Source organism: Rhinolophus ferrumequinum, chromosome X, assembly GCF_004115265.2.
Source record: "Rhinolophus ferrumequinum isolate MPI-CBG mRhiFer1 chromosome X, mRhiFer1_v1.p, whole genome shotgun sequence".
NCBI lineage: Eukaryota > Metazoa > Chordata > Mammalia > Chiroptera > Rhinolophidae > Rhinolophus > Rhinolophus ferrumequinum.
In genome coordinates this window covers 95,172,221-95,191,347 of record NC_046284.1, presented here as the reverse complement: position 1 = coordinate 95,191,347, position 19,127 = coordinate 95,172,221, and the positions used below count along the sequence as shown (strand labels likewise).

At 39.9% G+C, this 19,127-nt stretch overlaps 1 protein-coding gene across 2 annotated transcripts in view; it reads left to right on the top strand.

The window, feature by feature from the left end:
- Positions 1–2,629: 2,629 nt before the first annotated feature.
- The window catches only part of OTC (ornithine transcarbamylase), a 64,484-nt gene continuing 47,986 nt past the window's right edge, over positions 2,630–19,127 (top strand). Inside the window, exon 1 of one of the 2 annotated variants that reach the window (XM_033104175.1) lies at positions 2,630–2,771. Coding sequence is in view for 1 of the 2 variants with exons in the window: in XM_033104168.1 (XP_032960059.1) it covers positions 10,250–10,326 (77 nt within the window). In the remaining variant the exon portion in view is untranslated. Of the gene's footprint in view, positions 2,772–10,111; positions 10,327–19,127 lie in introns of those variants that run through there. The other variant, XM_033104168.1, reaches the window with a different exon arrangement.

Below are 19,127 nucleotides of genomic sequence, written 5' to 3'. Positions count from 1 at the left end.
CTGTATTTCCCTGGTCCTGTGGAGGAGAGAGTTTGACTAAAATATTTAGGGTCCATCTATGTCTAAGACTCCATGATCTCAGACTTCTCAAGAATCTAGTAAATTAAAAAAAAAATTTAGAAGGCATTATTATGCTTACATTAAAAACTTAATAAATGCATAGGCTCAGATCTTTCCTTTTATCTAATCACTAGTTTAAAATGATCATTTTGACCCAGTTTTTCATTGTATATGAAACTTCTACATACGTCAGCAAGTCATATTTGTGGAGTTCCTTCTATAATATTAGATATTGAAGCATTTTAACCTTAATTGCCTTTGGATAGTTCATGTTGATTTTAATAGCTTTCTCAGTACTCCCGCCAAAGTTAAAATGAACATAAAAATCAAGGTGAACCTTAGGAAGAACAGTGATAAAGGAAGTTAATATTCTGGGAGGCCTTAGGGTCTTATCAGGGTTGGTGCATCAGTTTTACTTTAAATCTCTTATCTATCTAATTATTTCACCACTTTGATTAAATGAAGCTAAAATTGGTATTGATGAAAAGAGAAAGCACAATCCAAGAAGCAGATAAGCAAATAATTGAATGCAAATAACTCTTAATTATACTCACTTAATAAAGTTAAGGAATAGTGTCAGGTGCCAACATTACTTTGTCACATCAAAGGGCAGTGTCAGGATAAAAAAAATAGCACAGAATGTTCTGAAAATTGTGGTCAATTTCAAATTGTTAAATACTTTCATATGAGTTTGGTTCCAAAACAACTCTGAATCCGGGACTGTGAGTGTGTTCAGACACTCCAATGGAAACCCAATTCTTTGTATCCCGCCATATGTCTCAATCATTTGTAAAATCCTAACTAGAGTCCTCAGGCTTCCCCAAACACAAAGAAATAGATGGGCTTCCACGTATGGCAGTTGCACCTGGCAAGTTTAAAATGCTGTCCATTTGCAATTGTAATAGGAAAACTACCAAATAGCTTTCACTTTAAGTTGATCAAACAGTTTCTTCTAAACTCAATAATACATTTACACTTTGTCCCCTACCTAACCCAAGGTTACCGGGATTATTTATCCTCTCTATCCAGTGTCCTGCTGCTATGATGCATGGTGCATAGGAACAAACATCTGGTAGTGATATAAACTAACTAACACGTGCAGAAGAGATATGAACAGCACATTCATTACAGAAAAACAGCTTGTGTGTGGGGAAGAGACAGTGATGTTTTAACCGGAGGCCAAACGAGTCCGGGGCTCGAGCTGCCTGCGCTAGCTACTCAGCCAATAGACTGACACAGGAGTTGGGTCATAGAATAAGCATTTATTACCGGTGATCTGAGAAGGCAGCGGGTTAACACCTCCAAAAACTGCCTTCACATTCTCAGACTGGCTAGGGGTATGTAAAGGAAAATCATGGCACTCTCCCAGAGGCTGCATGACCAAGTCCCAGAGGTCTGTTTTCCTTTTGTGATGCTCCCTGTCATCCTATCTCTTGTGGCGCCAGCGGTCTGGGAACAGTGGGGGAGTAACCTGGGAAAATGCTAAGCGATAGAGTTTGTAATTAGCAAGCATCTACAAGGTGATAATCTAAGATAAGGAGCCGGAACCCGGACAGGGCATCCCGGAGGCATTCTGAGCTCAGCCGCAGGGGGTGTGAAGCCTACTTGGATGGGGGCAGGGCACCCCGGAGGCATTCTGAGCACAGGGGGCCCAGCTGGGCCCTGCTTCATTGTCATTAGAAACTGAAGGTGATCAGGATGCATTATTCTCATATGGACTTTGCAAAATGCATTGCTGATGTCTCCAGAGTCATTTTGTGTGCAGTTGATCAGGGACACATATTTTAGAAAACGACTGGATTGTTTTTATGTCCCTCATTGCTTTGAACAAACAGGCTGCAACTATAAATTTAACTGGCAAAAAGAGTAGTGGCCATGGTAGCAAAGAGATTTTATGATCCATTTTTATCATACAGTTTCATTATACTGGAAGGCAATAACGACCCTTGGCATTTATAGAGTCCTTTGTATTTTCAAAGCACTTAACAATCATTAATTACTTTATCTCATCGCCATCTCAAATAGGATAGGTTGGTTAGCAGGACAGGGTTACAGAAGGAAAATAGTATCAGACCATGAAAGATTAGAAACTTGAAAAGTTAGGCAGTTGAAACACTAAGAGAGAACAAAGTCCCTGGTTTTCCCATCATTTAGGAGGAAAACGATAAGAGAAGAAAACATCATAGGTCCTCATTGAGAAACACTGTTTCTGTTTCTTATTTTTGATTAGTTTAGAGGACTAACGGTAAAAACAAACAAAAAAAGCAGCGTACCTCAATACCTTTATAAGCCAACAACTGGGCTAGGGGTGGGGACTCTCACCACTTGTACTGATGCTAGTAAATAAGGAAACATAGATAACTTTGAACACCGAGCCAGGTACTGTGCTACAGTACTCGATATCCATTATCACATTTCATCTGCACAACCAAACCATGAGATAGGAGCTGCTAGTACCACCAATTAACAGAACAGGAAACTGAGGCTTAAAGATGCTGAGGAATTTGCTCACAATAAATAGGTCTCCAACCTTAACTGACTCCCCAATCCCTGCATTAATTCTCCTCAGATGGCTTCGAGGTGATCTGCATATTCCTGAATGGTACTATGCTGGGTAACAACTGAGGCTGACCTAGCAACCCATTAACTCCTTGGTTCTCTGGAAGAAAGGATGCTGAATTCCAGTTGAAGAATTCTGGAGGATGAAATCGGTAAATATGAGTGCTCGATCTCTATGATATAGGCTCCAAACAGTCAACAAAATTCAAAGAGAGGGGCTTGTTTCTCTCTTGTTTTGGGGACATGATTCCCATAGTCTATCTTCTGCACCATGGGTAGGTCCCATCTTTACAGGCCACAGAATTGTTACGAGTGGAGCAGCCTTAAGAGAAGAAAGCTGTGTTTTAGCTAGTAGCTTGAGATGAGGGCAGAGCCCTTGCTTAGCAGACGGGGCCTCATAAACCAGTCATGAACAGATCAAGAGGGCTTCCCAAGTAGTGTCTGGAAAGAGGCACCAACCACAAAGATGACTGTAGGTTTCTCCTAGAACTAGAAATAGGCAGGGGAGGCATTCACTAAACAGTGATTTTAAGGACATCAAGGATATGTGTCCTGGGCTTGAGGGGAGAATATTGCCACGGAAATTAGTATTGGGACAGCGCTTATAGACAAGCCCTGGACAGTAGGAAGCAATGCCAATAGCTTCACAAGGGCCCCACATTACTCAGACTCTAGAATTATCCGGCAATTCTAGGGAGCATCAGGGAGGATCATTGAGACACTGGTGAGATTTGAACCACTGTGAGTTCCCTGTTCGCTTAATGTTTGATAGCCTTTGGTCTGCTAATAAACCTTTATGCACAGCGTGAACTCTGTGCTTCCCAGGGGAGGAACTGGAATCAGCCTATGGGGGAAGAGATGGCTCTAGGATTCTGGGTGGGAGCTTGAGCAAATAAAAGGGCAACCATGAAAGATAACCTTGCCTTTTGCATCTCATCTGTTTATGAGACAAAAGGTTACATCATTAACCATATTTATTTACCCTTTTCCTACCTCATAAATTGTGTGTGCATTTCCTAGTCTTCTCTTCTAATGCCAAAATTTACCAGATCACAAAATACAAATTATCCGGTATGAAAAGTTGACTTTTTGTCCCTATCTAAGCTCTGAAAAATTCTAGGCTCTGCTTAAAATCAACAACTGCCAGAGTAAATGAATAACAGAAGAGTGACTTCAATAAAAATGTGGTTTACATGACATGAGAGATGAGAGACGGCACCTGAATTTGATGACCAGCATTTTATGCTCTGGTTCAGAATTTTGGTCTTCATGTAGGACCCTGTTTACCTTCTTCACGTGCCTCAATTAAAAGGGTATGGTGGGAAAAGGGGTGGAGAGAGGGTCAGAGATAATCTTCACTGATTTCACAATTGCCCCCAGGGTCCGGCATGTTTGAACAAATACTTAGCAGTGATGTAGCAAGAAAACACCCCTGAATCAATATTTTGACAAAGTCCCGTTACCATCTGTTAATTAAAAAGTAATTTTCAGATTATCTGTAAAGCAGGAGCTCCGTGGGTGACATATATACAAGTGAAGAGGAAAATAGTAGCCAGCGGAGGGGTGATTTACTTCACTATTATAATTCTAATTTATTTTCTTTCACCAATTCCCATGCAGATCCAAGTCACATACATAATAAAACATTCTTACAGTAGGCTACAGCTTTGTACTATGCAGCATTCCAGGGACATGAGCACAAAAGGATTTTGTAGATTCTTCAGGAAATTGTATATGACCTAGGCCATAGAGGGCCTTTAAGAAAAGGAAAATTGGACATCCATGTGCCCCCACAAAAGTTTCAACCTGAACCTACACTTTGAATGAAACTTAACTCAAAATGGATCACAGATCTAAATGTCACTTCGAAGACTGTAAAAATGTCAGAAGACATAGGAGAAAATCTTTGTGACCTTGGGTTAGGTAACGAGTTCACAGATAATAGCATCAACATTGTTATCCATAAAAAGAAAAAATGGTAAGTTGAACTTGATCAAAATTAAAAACTATTGCTCTGCAAAAGGCACTATCAAGAGACTAAAAAGACAAGCTACAGACTAGGAGAAAATATTTGCAAAACACATATCCAATATAAAAGTCTTATATCCAGGGTATATAAAGAACTCTCACAATTAAACAATAAGAAAACAAACAACTCAATTAAAAAAATAAAGTAGGCAAAAGATTTGACAGACACTTCATCCAAGAAGATGTATGGATGATGAATAAGCACAAGGAAAGAGGCTTAAAATCATTAGCCTTTAAGGAAATGCAAACTAAAACCACAGTGAGAAACCACTATATACCTACCTCAACAGCAACAATGAAAAATACTGACAATTCCATGCATTGGTAAGGACTCAGAGCAACTGGAGCCCTCATCCAGTACTGGGAGGGACTGCAAAATGGTATAGTCACTCTGGAAAATATTTTGGCAGTTTTTTCTAAAGTTAAACATCTACCTACCATACAATCCAGCCATTTTACTCCTAAATATTTACTCTAGAGAACTAAAACGTATGTTCACACTAAAACCCATACACAAATATTTGTAGCAGCTCTATTTGTAAGTTCCAAAACCGGGAAGCAACCCAAATGTCCTTTAATGGGGAATAGATAAACTATGATATATCCATACAATGAAATACTACTTAGCCATAAAAAGGAATAAGCTAGTGACAAACACAGCAATACAGGTGAATCTCAAAGGCATTTTGCTGAGTGAAAGAAGCCAATCTCAAAAGATGACAGATTGTATGATCCCATTTATGTCACATTCTGGAAATGGCAAAAGTATAAGGGAAAGAGAAAAGATCAATATGCCAGGAATTAGTAGGGAAAGGAGGGTGTGACTACAAAAGGACTTAAAGGGGAGTTTTGGGGGGAGATAGAATTGTTCTGTATTCTGATTGTGGTGCTGGTTACACAAATCTATATGTTTACACTCAGCACTGTATACCCAAAAAAAAAACACTTAAATTTATTGTAAGATAATTTTTAAAAATTAAAAAAAACCCCAAACATATCAAGTACATTCATTCAACAAAAATTTTAAAACTAAAGGAGAGAAAAAGGATATTGTTTCCATTTGCAGGTCAGGAAACTGACTCGCCCAAGGTCATTCAACCAAATGATAAGTTCTAAACTAGAATCACATCTTTGAAGGACATCATTCTTTCCCTGTTGTTACACGAGGAAAAAAACCTTCAAAAACCTAAGCCCAGTCATGTATCAGCATGCATTTGATTGCAAGCAACAAAAAACCCCAATTCAGAGTGATTTTTTAAAAAAAGGTATTTATTATTTTACATAACAAGGTGTCCAGTGGTAAGGACAGTCATGAGGTTGGTTTTGCAACTGAATGATGTCATACGTGACCAAGATTCCTTCCTTCTTCCGCTGCCAAACTACAGCTTCATTCTAAGGCTGCTTTTCTTCCTGCTCATAGTATGGCCACTGGTCTCAGATAGGAATCTGTGCTTCTTTGTTCATATTCAATGGAAGCTAGATCACCAGCAACAATCTCACAAAGCTTGTAACCAAAGTGCGTACTGCATGCAAATGCTGTGGTTTCCTAGGGTCTTAAAGATTCCAGAAGATCAGCTATAACAAGTACTTATGTAATTAGCAACACTCTGAGATAAACAGAGCTTCTCACTGCAGTAACAGCCGTATGTCTTATTTGTGCAGAGCTCAAATTTGCAATAGATCTTTGGCGATAGCCATGCTGACGCTCGTAGACACTGTACCTCATGTTTGGTTAGCATGTTAAAGTTTACCAAGCAGTGTAATAGCTCATTTTATAAAACCTTTAGTTGAAGAGAGGAGGATTCTCAGGGTCTTAGGAGTCAAGTGACTTGGCCAAATTCACCATCAGTTAGCAATGCAGCCAGAGGTCACATTTGATCTTCAAACATCCTTTTCATAATTCTTTCCTTTACATCACATGGATTCCGTCTTCAATGCTTAGATTTCACTAGGGAGGCACAGTAGCAATTTCAAAGAAATATTGCAACTTCATACATGATGCTTACAAACTTTAAATGTCGGCAAACTCACACTGTTTATATCCCCAATGGTGACATTTGGCTATTTGGAATTTTAGACTCAAATGAGATAGGACAAACTTGAAATCCTGAGGTCTCATCAACTTGTCCATCTCCCTTCCCTCAGTGTCCAGTCAACTGTCCTGATAGGTGGATTCTAATCCCTAAATATGTCTTGCATCATCCCGTTTTTTATATCCACAGCCCCAGTGTGTGCTCAGGCCCTTGTTATAACACAGTAACCTCTGTCACTTTGCCTCCCTTTTCTCCCCACCGTTACTTCTTACACAATGGTGCTGGATTAATGTTTTCAAAACACAGTGCAGGTAATGACATATGTCTCCTTGTTTGCCCCAGCTCTAAAACTTTATTAATTTTTCTTTTACTATAAATTCTTCACTCCATAATCTTTCTATGGCCCTCAACAATCTGATTCCAATATTCCTTTATATTTAATAAATTTTATTGGGGAATATTGGGGAACAGTGTGTTTCTTCAGGGCCCATCAGCTCCAAGTCATTGTCCTTCAATCTAGTTGTGGAGGGCGCAGCTCAGCTCCAAGTCCGGTTGTCGTTTTCAGTCTTTAGTTGCAGGGGGCACAGCCCACCATCCCATGTGGGAATTGAACTCGTAACCTTGTTGTTAAGAGCTCACGCTCTAACCAACTGAGCCATCCGGCCACCCCCAATATTCCTTTTCAAAGCTTGACAAAATCCTCCTTTCTGGGTGGGGGTTGTAGGCAGTAGCGTACTGGAGTCAGCTTACAAAGCTTGTGAGAACCAGTCTTACACCTCTCTTCCCAACCCTGTGTTCAGTGATGTCAGGCTGGTCGCTTGAAGCTGACCATGTTGCAGGGTAACTAGGACTAAATCTGAGAGTAAAGGTTCCTTATTACATGGGGGGAGGGGCAAATATGTTGACACTGAAAGCCCTGTACCAAATCAGAGATAAGAGGGGCCGGGGGAAGCGAACAACAAGCAGAGCGTTGAAAAATCGTTGAGAAGGTAGACTTGAGCAAAGATCGAGTTCCCACAGAAGCAGCCGTTCAAAGGGATTTGAGATCAGGTGGTTTATTTGGAAGATGATCCCAGGATGCACTGGTAGGGGAGTGAGGGAAGGGAGACAATGAAGGAAAGACAGCTAATACGGATGAGCAGGTTTCTACTGTGGGCAAGTGAGGCTCAGTCCCATTGGGGCACTGGGGGAGTGCGTAAAACACACCTCATGGTTGCCCACGCAGGGGTGTTTATCCTTAGGCAGACAGCTGTGGGTGCTTGCATTAAGAAGCAGCAGGTATGTAGGGGAAGACCAAATGCAAAGGAGATACGTGTAGGACATGGACACTCATGGTTTTATGTTGTTCATAACTTGCTTGCTAGTGGCAGGGCTTCATATAAATGGTCAATGATGGGGTGGATCCACCCCTCCAGTTGTTAACCATTTGTTGCTACTCCACACACCCTATTTGTTCCTTCCTCTGGGTCTACTCCAGGTTCCTTCCTTTGCTATATAATATTCTTTGTAGGTCCCTCCAGTTTTGATAATTCCCTAATTCTTTCCAAGTCATCAAGGATCAGTGCCACCTCCTCTAGGAACCCCATTTAGCCCCTACCCCAACCCCCCCCACCCCCATGCTGGAAGCTGGATGAGGAGCAAACCAAGCTGGAGGTCCCAGGAGGTCTGAAGCAAGGGAGCAGGGAACAAGCCCCTCCCCCTTGGTGAGAATGCATGGGGTCAGAGGAAAGAGACAGAAGTCGTGCTGTGGGGTCATTCCAAATGGTGAACTCCATGTGAGAAGACTCATCACTACGGTTTATCACTAGATCCCTCAGACCCCCCCACCCCCCCAGCACAGACACCAGGCCTATTGTGGCTGCACAATTGTCGGTGGCAGAGAAAAATGAGCGAATGGAGGGCTGGATAGACAAAGGGAACTAGGTAGCGAGCCAAACCAGGAAGTTGGAAGAGGCATTAGAGGAGTCACGGAGTGAGTGGGTCAATAAGAGCACCTGGATGCATTCTGAGGATGGACGTCAAACCCTGTAAGGTGTTTTTCCACATGTGACCCAGATATCATTTGAGATATATTGTTTTCTGAGAGTCAGTGAAATTGCCTTTAGCCTCATCCTACTTTTGGGACAGCTCCTCTCTTCAAATCTCTGGGGGTTATGGGTGGTTTAAGTTTGTTTTGTTTTTAATTCCTCTGATGGACTGAGCACCTACCTCCATAGAATTACGATGGATGCAAACACTTGCCTCTGTCTGGAATATTCTTTCCAGAACAGAAGATTTGGCAGAGGTTTGGGAATTTCAGTCTTTCCTTCTCTTTATCCCATATCATTCTCTGTAAGTAGAAGGGAATAATGTCAGGATTTATTTCCCTGCTGATATTAATTATGATCATAATATATTAATTATGACATCAGAACCATTCCTGCCCCTGAAGTGGCCAAAGTTGGTTTTTAAATAACACTTTTCTTGCATTACATACACTTCTAGCAAGTCCTTATCTGGGTTTGCTAAAGTCAAATGAACTGACTGGGGGAGGCAGCCTGCACCCCTGTTTCTCTTTCCCTGCCTCCCACCTTTCCCAGTTTAGAGCATTCATTCCCCTTTCCTGTGATGTGGTAGCACTTTATCTGGACCTCTCCTATGGGCTTGTGTTATGGATATTTAGTTACAAATCTTATCACCCTTACTGAACTGTAAACTCTGCAAAGGTGGATCATCTTCCTCCTCTGAAATTCTAGGCTAACCTAGTATCTGACACAGGATAGATTTTGAAAACATCCAATTTATAACTGAATGAATGAATGAAAGTGAAGCTTTGGATGGCCCCTTATTGATCTGGAGAGGCTGCCAGGAGAGGAGCATATGGTACCTCCCGTCCCTACATCTATTGATTCTGGGTTCCTGCTAGAATTAATAGGCGACTACTAATTTATTGAAGACCTACTATGTGCAAGGCACAGTGGGAGCTCCAGGACTGAGATCTTTTTACTATACTTCTATCCAGCTTCTTGCCACCAAAACCAACCAAACAAGCCAAAAACAACTTCCAGGGCCCTTCTTTCAACACTTCTTTCTATTCGTTTTTGTGGAAAAGCTGGGGCTTAGAGGTAGGAAAGTGATATCACAGGAAATACTCAGGGCTGTCACGTCTACATCTGGCGGTTGGCACTGCCAATTCCCATTTTCTGAATGAGTTATTTCTGTGTGCCTTCTCGGCAGCCAGCACTGCAGTGCCTTGCATATATTATACGCTCAATGAATACTTGTCAGTTGATTTTGTACAAATATGTGACAGCATAAATATATTATGAAAAATGAGGAGTCTGGGTACCAAAAGAGTCAGGATTCCTTTTCAAAAAAAAAGCAAACAAAAAGGAAGTGGTGGAGCTTGGCTTAAAGTTCAAATGCCCCTGTACTCTGCCCTGCAATCTCTCTAAACAGGGGAATTTGATAAGGTAGTTGAAGGGTAATATTACCTTTGCTCTCTCAGTGCAATTGAAAGCATTCCTAGCTTTTAGGTGGACTCCACTGGCTACCTTCGTGAGGCATTTTCAAGAGCATAGCAAAAGAAGATGCTGTTTAATTTGAGGAGCCTACTGAACAGTGCAGCTCTTAGAAATGGTCACAATTTCATGGTTCGAAATTTTCGGTAAGTGATGACAGCCAGAGATTTGAGTCTGATGTCGGAACCATGGTGATAAATGAAATTTATCTATTCTGCAGCTTCAAAAGGCCTCTTTCTGCAGGGTGTAGTGCCAGGTTCAACCCTTATTTGAGACAGCTGTCTCTAATTCCAGCAGAGCTTTCATTGCTCAGTTCTCTGTAATCAGATTTCATTGTGCACTGGGGTGTGTGTGTGTGGGGGAGGGGGGGACTAACCACGCAGGTATAACAGACTAAATGTTCTTGACATTTTCCGTTTATGTACATTCCAAACGAGCAACTGGCTGAAGAAAATTAGAGGAACTAATTTACATAGGGCCTTCAGCTTGTATTCGGGTTTGCTTGAAAACAATATATGGTTCTAGGGCATGGGGATTAATCATTTCTTTAAAAGAACAGACCCTAAATAGCAACTAGCTTCATATTTACAGAGCTCCTGCAAAGGGGCCTTGTTTGTGATGAGGAGAATGATGTTTTAAAAATAAAGTACAAATTTGAAATCCATCCCTGGAATTCTCAGTAGCATGTGCAAAGGAGGCTGTCTCCACTGAATTCACTATAAAATCTGCATTCTGCTTATAGCCATGGAGCGTGTGGTGGAAAGTGGTGCGGAGTGTTTCTGTGGGGAAGGAGACATGAGGGGAGAGCTAGTTGGGTAAGCAAGGCTATCAAACGTGGACTTTGTTGCAAGAAAGCTTCTAGAGTAGCTAGAACATGTTAACAATGAGAATTTTCCCAGAGCCTCTTTACAACCGAAACCAACCTCAAAACAACTTCACTGACTTCCTAAAGGAGGAAGCTTCTAGTCTGAATTTTTTTCCCACTGTTAGGAAGCGGACGTGTGACAGTGGCCCTGGGCCTCCCTTCTCTGGGCCACGTCATAGTTCTGAGTTCTCTGAATTCCACCATTAGCACCACTTCCTTGGTGTATATGAAACTCAGGAGCCAGAATGACATTGTAAATGATATTGTAAGTTAAGCCCATAGTATTAGACCTAGGTGGGACCTCAGAGCCACAGAATCATGCCTCCTGATTATGCAGATAGGGTAAATGAAGTCCAGAGAGATTAGGGGCTTTACCAAGTAGTGCCGGAGTTAGACCATATATCCAAGAATCTGGAGGAAAGCTCAGGTTTTAGAGTCTCAAGAACTAGGTTCAAGGCCTGGCACCACCACTTGCTGGCTATATGACCTCGAGCAAGTAACTCAACTTTCCTATAATGTTGCTTCACGTATAAAATGGGAAAAAGAGGAGTATCTGCTCTGCTCTAGCACAGGGTAGTTCAATCATTCATTTAATAAATACTTACCGAGCACCCACTTTGTGCCACACCCTAGGCAAGGTGTTGGAGATAAGAGTGGTAAATAAGATATTTCATTCCAGACACATGAAGTCGCAGTCTACTGATAATGAGATAATGTGTGTGAAAACTGTAAAGTGACAGACAAATGTTCATTATTTTATTATTCCGTCTCACTGAGTTACATCAGATAAAAGTGTGATGAAATTTTATTCCATAGTCTTTAGCAAAGAATCATCACTGCGCTGAAAATAATCAACTGAACGAATAACCAAAGCTTGAAACTTAAACTTATATTCGTCTTTGTAATTTCAGTGATGACTGATTTTTTTTTTTTTTTTTTACAATTATTACAAGTTAAATTTTTGCAAGCAAAACCTCTTCCAAATATTTGGGCTTTTTTGACATTTACTAATATTCTATTGTCTATATCCAGTAGCCAGATTACAATTCTGAAACTCCTGGCTAGCCATCTGTCACAGTGAATGGGGGCTGAGGATGACTCAGCCCAATCCATACTTGTTATTTGAAAATGTGAAAGCGTCGAATCACCCATCTTATTAGGGACTTGAGAGTGTGAGTCTCTGTTGCAAAATGGAATAACATTGAAATGGTGTTGTTCTCATGTGGCATGGCTGTTTTTCTTTTTCACTCTTTTAGTTAGCCACACTACCTGCCAGCTAGATGAATTCAGAATGGCTGATCTCCAATAAGACCTACAGCCTTTGATGACCCCTCAACAACAGAGAAAAGCTCCCTGTCAACTCTGCCTATATTGTACTTTTACTTTGATTTTCAGCCTTCCACAGAGATTGGACTACGCTCCCCCCCACCCCGCGCTGCCCCGCCCCATCTCTCTTGGGAATGGTGGAGGGCCCTTCTTACAAAACCTACCACACGAATTTGCCACTAGAGAGTAATGGGAAATATGTGGTTAGGGTTTGGCAATGTCACAAAACAGGGACTACACAGTTTTGAAATGAGCAGTCATATCACTGTGGACGAGATAAAATAACAGCTTAAGTGAAGGTGAAAGCATCCACGCTAGCTCCTGGATCAATCACTTTTAGTCAATTATTATTATTATTATTTTTTACAAAATCAATAGGATCAGACACAAAGACTGCCGAAAACACCCAATCCGTAGGCTTTTCATCTTACAAACGAGGCTCTAGAGCCCAGCTGTGTTTGGCTAATAGACAGTGTCCTATGATTTGTTGCCTATTAGGAAAACCACTTATAGCTTTTAAAGAAACCACTAAAAAATCTCTTTCTTTATCAGAGAAGACCAATTTGTCAGTGCAGTTCAATTTCATCTTACAAATAGAAATTTCTTCAGAGAATATTGAGCTAAGCCACACAATTCTGTGGAGGTTATGGATTGGAGCCGGTGGTGACTGGTTTTCAGGTATTTCATTCCAGACCTATCTAAGGGCTTACATAACTCATTATGTTCCCTTCATCCCCCCCACACACACATCTATACACACATCGACACACAGACCAAGCAATCACAGGCCAGCCGTGTTCTTGCATAGAGAAAACAGTCCTCTGATTATTCACATTTTCTGTCATAAATGAACATTATTGCCTTTTAAAAAATATATTTCTTGACTTCAGAATCTCACAATTTTAGAATATTGACAACGTAAGGTATCTTAGAAACCACCTCGTCATCCAATTATCAGTAGTAATTTATACCTCACATGAGTATGTGGCAACAGTGAGAGAGGTTTCAAATACATTTTTATTAATAAATTATTATTATTGTTAATAATAAAGAAATTTGGCAATGATTTGCGCTTTTTTTAAATCAGTAGGATCAGGTTCAAGGGTTTTGTGAAAATAAAGTGACTCTTCCTTGCATGTATTGCAATATGCCTTCTCGAGATGGAAAGAAAGTAAGGGATGGAGGAAGTAAAGTTAGGCCACTGAGAATTCAATGACGCCAGTATGGCCTGCGGGAAATCTCGTGTTTATAAACTTCATGAATGTTGTGGAAGACAAAGAGATGAAGGATCACTGACTTTTAGTACATGTTCTTAATTTTTCAGATGAGGAATTCAGGCCAAAGGTGGGCAATAGTCTTCCCAAGGTCATACTTGAACTAGGACAAGAATTTGAGTATTTCAAACCACTGATCTTTCCAGTCCACTGCTTTGATTACTCTGATCCTTCCAAATTGATCAAGTTGGCCAATCTACCCTTGCACAATATCCTTTTTTTAGGTACAGCCAAAATATCTCAGTAAAGAAAAACACACCAAGAAAATATGCCTTCACTGTTGCATCAATCTGCACAGTTAAAGTAACACCGGAATCTCAGCCATAGGGGCTATTGGCCCTCTCTTATGCCTCCAGAAGCTAAAGTCTTTATCTTAAATTCTCCACGCTGATCAAAATATCATTTAACACGGAATTTTTTCCTACTCTGGCAAAGTCTGTTTCTGACTGACCACATTTTACTCAAATCAAGCATTTTTTCTTCCAACAAAATACAATTAGACAAGGGAACACATCCAGGTCTCCCCCCTTGCTCCAAACAATTTAGCAGAGTTGGAAAATGTAGACTCTAGTAATGAAAGGTTCATTCTGCCAATAGAGAATACTCTTCCATTTTCTAGCTGGGAAGATATTTGGGTAAAGCTAACACAAGGATCTACTATTACCTTGGCTTAGCTTCTTAGTATTCAGTGATTTGGGGTTGAGAAATCTCTACAATTATTTTTTCAAGGGATAAAATTAATGTAAAGAACTAGTCTTGCCTTTTTCAAAAGTTCTGGCTTTAACCAGGTTGCAGTGACAGTTTTGACAGAAAATCTGCACGTGGTTCCCATTGTTTTCTAGAATACTGTCCTCCCTATTATGTGTTGACTGAAGAATGATAATGTGGTTTAGGTCTGGTTTACCAAGGAGACACATTTGAGTACAAAAACACCATGCATTTTATGGGAATACTAAAATAGTGATTTTGGCCCTGGTCTGGGAGCTTGTGAACCAGACTAGGCTGCCTCCAACTGAGGCATGGGGTCTCTGTGAGAACATAATAGCCATTTATGCCAGGGGTTTTTACTGGGCTAATTCCAGTGTGGGTTTATCACCAGGTAAACAATAAATGCTTGATAGAGACCAGAAAAAAAGAGCCTGTGGCGGAGGTATTTCAACATGGTACAATTGTGGGGCTCGTCTACTTTTCTCTAATTTTTAAGTAGCTTAGGAAAGGGGTGTGGCAGTCTCATTTTGGAGCCAAGGGGAGGTCTATGAGGAGACAGAAAACAGGATAGGAATTTAAACTGGATCCATTGTGTTTGCTTTCCTTCCAGTGATAAATTTTCCTGGTTAGCTCTTGATATCTATGAAAAACAGCTCTTTCCCAAGCAAACATTTCCTGCCCCACCTCCTGGATAGAACTGAGAAAGGTGGTGACTACTGTAATGATTTTTCAATGGTGTAAACAGTATGACCCCCTTCACCAGTTGAGGTGTAATTAAAAAAAAATTTTTCCAGTTAATCACTCATGCCCTCACTTTCCAATATAACCAGATGTACAATATCTATCTCTCCACCCTTTTTATCCCCAAGAACCTTGGGGACTTGTTCTATCCCAAAGGGGTTAGTGGAGAGAGGGAACTGAAATACCGGTATACCGTAGTTCATGATTACAGCACTTTGGATTTTGGCTCTCATGGTGCCATGGGCAAAAACTTTTCCCATCACATCCTCTCACCAGTTTCCCAGGTTTTTGCACATGACTCAGACTGCTTCACCTAGGATCCAAGGTTATAATGGTCTCGTTTCACATGCGCATGTCCAACCATTATTTCCAGTAGTGCAAATACTGTATTGGAGTGGTGGAGCCCTAGGCGATTTCAACTGTAGCAACACACTAGGCTACAATCAATTCTCCTCTGGGATTCTTAGGCCTGGGCCACAGCCGATACTTGCTCTTGCCTCAACATTAATTCTGTTTTGGGGTTCTCCGTGTCTTTTTTTGGTCATCAGATCTTGGTCAGGGCATTGAAAATCCATCATGACAAATTTCTAAATTCATTCCTAGAAATCTGCTGAATTTCTTACACAAATTGATTTACTTCTGCCCCAGAGACATACTATCATTCATTCATCCATTTACTTAAGAAATATTTATTGAATGCCTACTGTATATCCCAGGCATTTCCAGAAGCACTGCGTAAATATTAATGAATAAAATAGGCAGGATCCCTGACATCATGGGTCATATAATCCAATGGGAAGATAAAAAGTAAGCAATAAATAGACATAAATACATATGAAAAATTATGGTCAGTGTTATGAACAAAATGAAGGCAAAGCGGAGACTACTTAGTACAGTCAGAGAAGAAATCTCATAGGAGGTGGTATTTAAGCTTTCAGCCTAAGGATGAGAAAAAGCCCTCCTTGAGAGCTGAGGGGTGAGTGTTCTGGACAGAAGAGCCTTACGATGGGAAAGCATTTGAAGTACAGGTCGTCCTTTCTTTGCATGGTGCCCATGTGCAGGAATTTCAATTACCACAGTTTAGTTAAATAAGTCCAGTATTACAGGTACAATGTTGAAATTTCAGTTGCCATGGTATATTAATCGTGAGTAGCTGCAGAAAGTAAAAACTTCACTGCTATCTCTTCAGTCCACAAATCACTATGTAAATAACTGATGCACATCATGATCAGTGACCAATCACATTCCTTCTTTCGAAGTCTGTTGTTTATTGCTCACTGTGCATATGTTATTCAGTTCGTATACAGACAGCAAAAAGTACATAGTCGTGCTGCTGTCTTGTCTCCCAATGATAAACCCATGTGACATTTTATAAAAATGGATGACTGAAAGAGTGAATTGTCTGATGGAGATGAAAGTGCAGCAGAGAAATAATAAAAAAAAATAACACTGGCTGTTAAATTTGAATCAAATGTTAATGTACTTATGAAAGAAATAGCTGACTGGGATTGTTGACCCTGCTGCTGTTGGGGAGGCTCTAGATATGCAGCTAGGGGAACTTAGTGAAGACAAACTTACCGTCATAAATAGGGAAAGTGGTTGTGACACAAAGTATGAAGATGTTCCAGAGGAAGTGACACCTGCAAAACTTCACATTAAAAGAATTCTCAGAGATATTTGAAAATATTGAAAGGGCCGAGGACAAAATGTTGGAAGTTGATTGAAACGTCCAAAGGAATATGACAATTCACCAAAGCATAGAAAAGATGTTTGCTCTGCATCATAAATTTTATGATAAAAGGATGGCATGCATTGTTCAAACTCCTCTTGACAAAGAAATAAAACACTATAATTCTTAATGTTTCTAGTGTTTTAAATTACAGTGTACTAAATATATATATCAGTTTTACTATCTTCTTCATTTTCCTATGTATTTAGACCGACAATAAGAGACTTTTTAATGTTTTGATTAAAAAAATTAAAGTCACAGAACAATTGTGATTTTTCCCATTGATTATTAAGATTGCTTTGCATGGGTTCAGATTTAATGGTTATTCACAGCCCTACACTACGTCTCAAGGCCAGAACTGTCTGTACAAAAAAAAAAAAAAGCTTATCTGCTAACATTTATTGGAGGTGTAATGCCCAGGCAACAAGAATGAGGGCGCCATTATCAGTGGCTGGAGTCTGGAAGAGGTATTCTTCTGATCGTTTGTTGGTCTAAGAAAAAGAATTTGAAATAAAGTTTCTGTCCCTGTACAAATTTGAAAATGAAAGGTCTGGACAAAAAGGAAAGATGCAAGCAGGATGTTTGTGTTTTCTTTCTACCTTTTATACTGAGATCTATCAGTGCAGAAATGAAAGGAATAGCATCTCATCATGTGATCTCAACAGGAGAACATTAACCCGAACCCTAAATCGAACCCTAACCCCACCTCCAACTTAGAAACTCCTTGAAGTGTGTAGGGACAAATTGGAGAAAAACCCAATCTGTCTTGTAATAACGGCTGGAAGTTGGAGCTCTTTTTGAAGTAGCTAAAGATGTTGTTCATCCTCTTTCACCATTATTTTCTATTTCCTTCCATGGAAAGGGGAGAGAAAAGTTTAGTTCCCTGCAAAATTTTCATTTCTAATTATTTTTCTCTGTGATTCAACAACTCAATTCTAAGACCTATGATATTTTCTTAAATGAAAGTTGTAGCCCCATGAGCATTTAAAAAGGAGTGGATACAACAAAGTCCTGTAGGGGCTGAGACTGAGGGAGGGTATTGAATCCCTTAAGTGTAGCAGTTTGGAGACTCAGCTTTTGTGGGCTCCAGAATAACTAGGAGTTTGAGCTGGAGCTCTAGGCAAAAAATAAGGCCTCAAAATTAACCCATGGCTTGTTTTTCCTGTTGTTGATGGATATGAGCTCAACAACTATAGTGATGTTTCCAAATTCTTTGAATCTTGGGGAGCGAGATTATTCAGTGAAGTTTCTCCCCTCATTTAAAAATAATATTGAAGGAAGTGTTAAACCAAAGACTATTAATGTATTATTGCAAGACATAGAGTCAGGAGAGTTTATCTTCTATGACTTTATGTTGCTTGGACCTTATTCCAGAAGAAAAAATACTTTCCGAACTGCCCTAAATGTGAATGGGGAAAGATGAAGCTACCATGACTCCATTCCAGGGCAGACATGTTAAACCTGTTTACAGATCCCCAGAAAAAAAAAAAATCCTGTGGACTCTGAAAAATGCATGAATATCAGTCAAATGGTTACTTCTCAACAATATCAGTACTTGTGTATTCTAAGTATTGCTTAATATTATGACTAATTAATATCATCAGAACCAAACATATAACCAAAATAATATGTAAAAACAAATTTCCTGCTTAAACGCTATGCTATGTCTCTAAAGTTATCAAATTGCTGACTGCTACTATCTAGATTTTGGACACAGTTTTGTAAACTTTTTACTAGGGTTCCAGTAGAAAGAAGAAAATGAAGGTCTATTCTAGAAAGTTCTTTAGCCAGCAAAATATTTTTTGTATATTTACAATTTATTTTTAAAATATTTTGTTCTTCTTAGTCTAAACTTTTAATTTTTTTTACTTATTTTCTTTATGTTTTGCTACGGACATAATCTATTAGGATAGTAATGCATATGTTATAAATAAATAAACATATTGTAGATCCATTTCAAACATCTACTCAAGCACCTTCACCAATGCTAGATTGTTAGAACAGAACCAGACTTTGCCTGGCCCTTAACTCCTCAACCTCCCTTGGCTTTACTTGGAGAAACTGAAGGCAAGGAATCAGAAGAAACAGCTCATGGTCCCTCTTCCCCCTAGAGAGGAGGCCAGCTTGAATTAGGCATGAGCTGAAAGGAAGAAGCTGTTAACCTGCAGTACATTTCTTGAAGTTCAAAAAAATCATTATTATTATTTCACATCATTTTACTTAGACTCTTGGGACAAGTAAAAAGAAGAAATCTCCAAGAATAGATTTGAAGGGCAGTAGGGGAAAATGAATGAAACTGTTTCT